Below are 4,207 nucleotides of genomic sequence, written 5' to 3' on the forward strand. Positions count from 1 at the left end.
GACTTGTAGTAGTATATGTGAAAGAAAGAGATGGGATCTGTCATGAACAAAAATATTGATTAAAAACGGATGGTTTTGCATTGTGATCAGGAGGCTTATAAGGGGGAGTGAAATAAAACAATGACTTTAGGCGTCCATTTCTCTAGCGCCCCTAAATTTTAAAAAGTAGAAAACTATATGTAGGTAATCTTGGTTTTGAGATTGTTTATAATAAGGTTTGTTGTCTATACGCATTGAATATAGATGGCATAAGAGCTATAGAATAAAAGCTATTTTTCTTTAGAACATGGACTTGATATTTATACGCTTTAGTCCTCCAAAAAGATTGAGACTGACCTGATTGCGACGCATCGTCAAGGGTAGTTTATTAGGGAAGAAGATAAACTACATATTATTACTATGAACTTGGAAGGAGATATAGAGTGTGACATGATACAAGCAGAAAGATATTGTGTTATGTTTTGACAAAAGCAATTTATTTCAAAAAAATATGTGATACATTGAAATTGAACAAAAAAATATTAGTACGAAAAAATAGCCTGCTGTTAAGAAATAACAGCCTCAAAATGAGAACACATGTATTATTTTGAAACCATATGGCTTACATACTACGAATAAGAAACCAAGGTTATGAACTTGTAGTACACCAATATTAATAATCTTCAGATCAATCGATTACATGTCATTGGAAATTTGAAATGGATAACCGCAAGCATTTTACAAGATCGTTGGCTGTCACGATGAACTCTTCACTCATCTACGAAAAAAATAGACCGAACGCTTAGCCAAATATAATGACAAAACGGACATATTTCAAAGTGGTTGACTACTAATTAATGCACATACCTGAGCAATAATGGTTATCAGAGCATCAGTATCGGATACTGGAAGAACACTATTACACATGACCGTAAAATGAAGTCTCTCCATTTCGGATAGGGCTTTTAATGCGATCGACGAGTTTCTCTGGCAGTAAATTCTTACTAGTACATTGCTGCCTATTTTTCTTACTTTAATCCCAGGATTATAATCAGAATTACAAGGTAAAGGGTTTGTCTCATCAATAAAATAAGATGCCTCTAGTTCACCATGAGACTTGGATTTGCTCATTGAAGTAGTTGATTCCTGGATGATATTTTTCCCGCTAGTTGATGTTTCTTCGAGTTCTTTCACTCGGTTTTGAAGATTTTTAATGTGTTTACTTGCATCATCCAGCACTGTGGCCTTGTCCATCTAGAATAAAGATCATTCGAAAGGTTAAATTATTGTACACATTAGACATAAAGCTCTAGTGTTACTGAATATGATTGTGACCAGTACATGATATATGAAAATGAGATACATCCTTGAATGATTAATTGCTTACCAATTTCATGTTTACAGTTAACATCTTATTCATGCTAATGTACCCACTACTTAGAATGTGCTATATATCTTGAGTTATAACCATATACTTGTCTTGTGAATTAATGGATCTAAGGGTGGGTGATAAAGCTTTGAATACCTGTCTAAATTTAATTTTTCAATAGCATATTAGATCACAAACAACTAATTAGTATGAAATTTTGATTAACTAGACCATGTGTTTATTGTACGTAATCCCAGCTCTACTTGTCATTTCACTTTTTAATCGTGTTTCCTATCTAGCTATTTCCTACTGCGCCTTTTCTAGTATGTATATAATTAAATGCGTTACTAAAAATATATATAACACATGTAATGGGCCAAACTCTATTGCTGATTTGAGTATTATGAAGCTAGTTTTTTGAACTGCAATTCACTTGTAGACTAAATGAGAGATTATAAATTTATAATAGATATTGATTGAGTTATGAGGTGTAGAGTCCACGTTAAATATTATTATGACTTCTATAGACCTGCCCCGGGGAGAAAGGGGGGGGGGGGGGGGGTTCAAAGGGGGGGACGACAATCAGTGGCAATTGTGTTACTAAAGTTCGGTAGAAAGTGAGCTACTGAAGATCAATAGCAAATAACTTACTGAACATCTGTTGGAATTGAGCTAATGAAGGTTGGTAGCACCTAAGTTACTACTGGCCAGCAACAACGATTACTGAATGTTAATAGAAATAGAGTTACTGCCGATGGTTCCCTGCAGTAACTCCTATAACTGCCAAATTAAACGTTATTATGGTTCAACCCCTATATAAATGATTCATTTGGTCTTTCAAGACAACAAATTAACACTTTGATCAAATTATCACATAAAAGAACTTGTGGTTCTTTTCCTAGATCATTCTAGCTTAACCAGTTATTAGTTTCGCTTATCTGCGAAATAGTTTAATCTTAAAGTGAAATTACATGATTCAAAAAGGCATCTATATATGCCAAACTGAGAACACGAAACATACAAGCTCTACCTGTAAATTACTATCTACTTCTACCACTCTAGCCAAAAAGGTAATCTCATATATATGGCATCCATGATTGATGATAAACAAGAACTTAATTTCTATGAGTGTTACTCATTTGAATTTTCATATGGGATGTACTTAAACCGGGAAATTTTAATTTCTAACGTTACAGTTGTTAGATGTTATATAAGTTGTACCAATTTAAAGGCATGTTGCCTAGCGGTATAAGGGTGTAGGAAAGGTTGTGGTTGTGTGTTCAATGCTTATGGTCGACAAACGTGTATATAACGGTTACACAATTATAAATTGAAACAATAAAGTGCGATGGTCCGAAAACATGTACCTTTTTAATTTCGGGTAGGATAGCAGCCAAAGAAACGAAGCGCTGAGTCAACTTCTCCCTTCTCTTCCTTTCAGCCATGATATGTTCTTTGGCTTGTTTATGGTTCCTTCTTGTGGTAGAACCTCTTTTAGGGAGCTGTATGGATCCAAGAAGTTCGTTTAGACTTGTATCGTCTTTACGTTTTGTTGCGTCATGGTATGCCAAATTGTAACCTCCATAAAGTTGGTTTTGGTTTAAAGCTGTTGATGAGTTGTAGTCTCCAAAAGATACAGTGAAATTGGTGGATGAAGATCCACCAATAGGAGCAAAAGAGCTAGTTGAAATATCCATATAACTGTCTTGTTTGTCCAAATCCAAATCTCTGCTAATGGTAGCTGCACTAATGGATTCATCTCTAGTGATCAGATTTTGGTAACCATTGAAACTTGGTGAAGAAGATGAATCCGCAAACTCATAATAAGGATGTGTTTGTTGATGTTGGTTAAGGAACTCTGAGAAATCTCCATCCTATCATTGGTAAGTTTAAGTTAATGATCACACTATTTAAAACAAAAAAAAAAACAGTCAGTATAATAATAGTTACTATTAAGGATTGTGATCAAATCAATTGATTATGAAAGAGCAAATCATGTCTGGTCAATATATTAGAGTGATTGTCTCCACACAGTTAGTTTGCATATAATTTGTATTTAATAGTATCCTTAGATATTAGTTATTGTATTGTATTTATATCTCTCATTGTAATTGAACAATTTGTGGCTTTCATAATATATTCAAAACGTTAATAGTTACCAGCTCAGGGAACCATGTCCCGTACAGGATATCCATTAAAGGACGGGTGTTTCTTTGCTTGATCGACTAAAACGCGTAAGGAAGTGATTAGTGACCTGCAACATACCCAAACGCATGTATGTTTAGATCCCATGGAATCAATTAAATTAAATTAGCATAACCCTTGTCGGTTGTTTTTCTATGAAATTAATTAAACCTTCCCAGAAAATGACTTGATTAGAGTGGTCCAAACACATAAAACATGCCCTCAAAACCACAACTATTTGATAATAACAAAGATATAAGGTCAAACCAAAGATATTCACAAAAATATTTTGTGGTCTCTAATAAGCCAAAACAATACCTTATCCAGTTCCAGGCCTACACCTTGTTTCAATTCTGAATTATGTTTCAAAATCCAAGCTTTTAGTATATATTCAAAGCCTTTAAGATCCAGTAACAAATGGTTCAAGCCTGGAACTTTATGTAAGAAATAAGCAGCATTTTAGGAGAGTGTCTAAGAAGTAAGAACCATGAGATGTGAAAGATTTGAATTTCTGGAGTGAAAATTTCAGATCTTGCTACGAAAACCAGGTTGAAAGAATAAAATATTTGAATCCAGGATTAATTATGATAGAACTAGCAGCAGAATGATCTTAATTATATCAATATTAAGGCTGATAATTCGTGACTTAACGGGTTTAATAGGTTAGAAACGACG

General features: G+C 34.0%; 1 protein-coding gene across 1 annotated transcript; it reads right to left on the reverse strand.

Moving 5' to 3' along the window:
• Nucleotides 1-468: 468 nt before the first annotated feature.
• Nucleotides 469-3,965, reverse strand: LOC143581660 (transcription factor bHLH18-like). Its single transcript, XM_077064397.1, has 5 exons — nucleotides 3,704-3,965; nucleotides 3,508-3,602; nucleotides 2,716-3,222; nucleotides 847-1,233; nucleotides 469-757 (listed from the first exon to the last, which is right to left on the reverse strand). The coding sequence occupies exons 2-5, from the start codon at nucleotides 3,541-3,543 to the stop codon at nucleotides 683-685; spliced, it is 1,005 nt and encodes a 334-aa protein (XP_076920512.1). The 5' UTR covers nucleotides 3,544-3,602; nucleotides 3,704-3,965; the 3' UTR covers nucleotides 469-682.
• Nucleotides 3,966-4,207: the final 242 nt, after the last annotated feature.

This window comes from Bidens hawaiensis, unplaced genomic scaffold (assembly GCF_021521415.1).
Source record: "Bidens hawaiensis isolate Kalapana, Puna unplaced genomic scaffold, B.hawaiensis_p1.1 tig00031131_1, whole genome shotgun sequence".
NCBI classification, from domain to species: Eukaryota; Viridiplantae; Streptophyta; class Magnoliopsida; order Asterales; family Asteraceae; genus Bidens; species Bidens hawaiensis.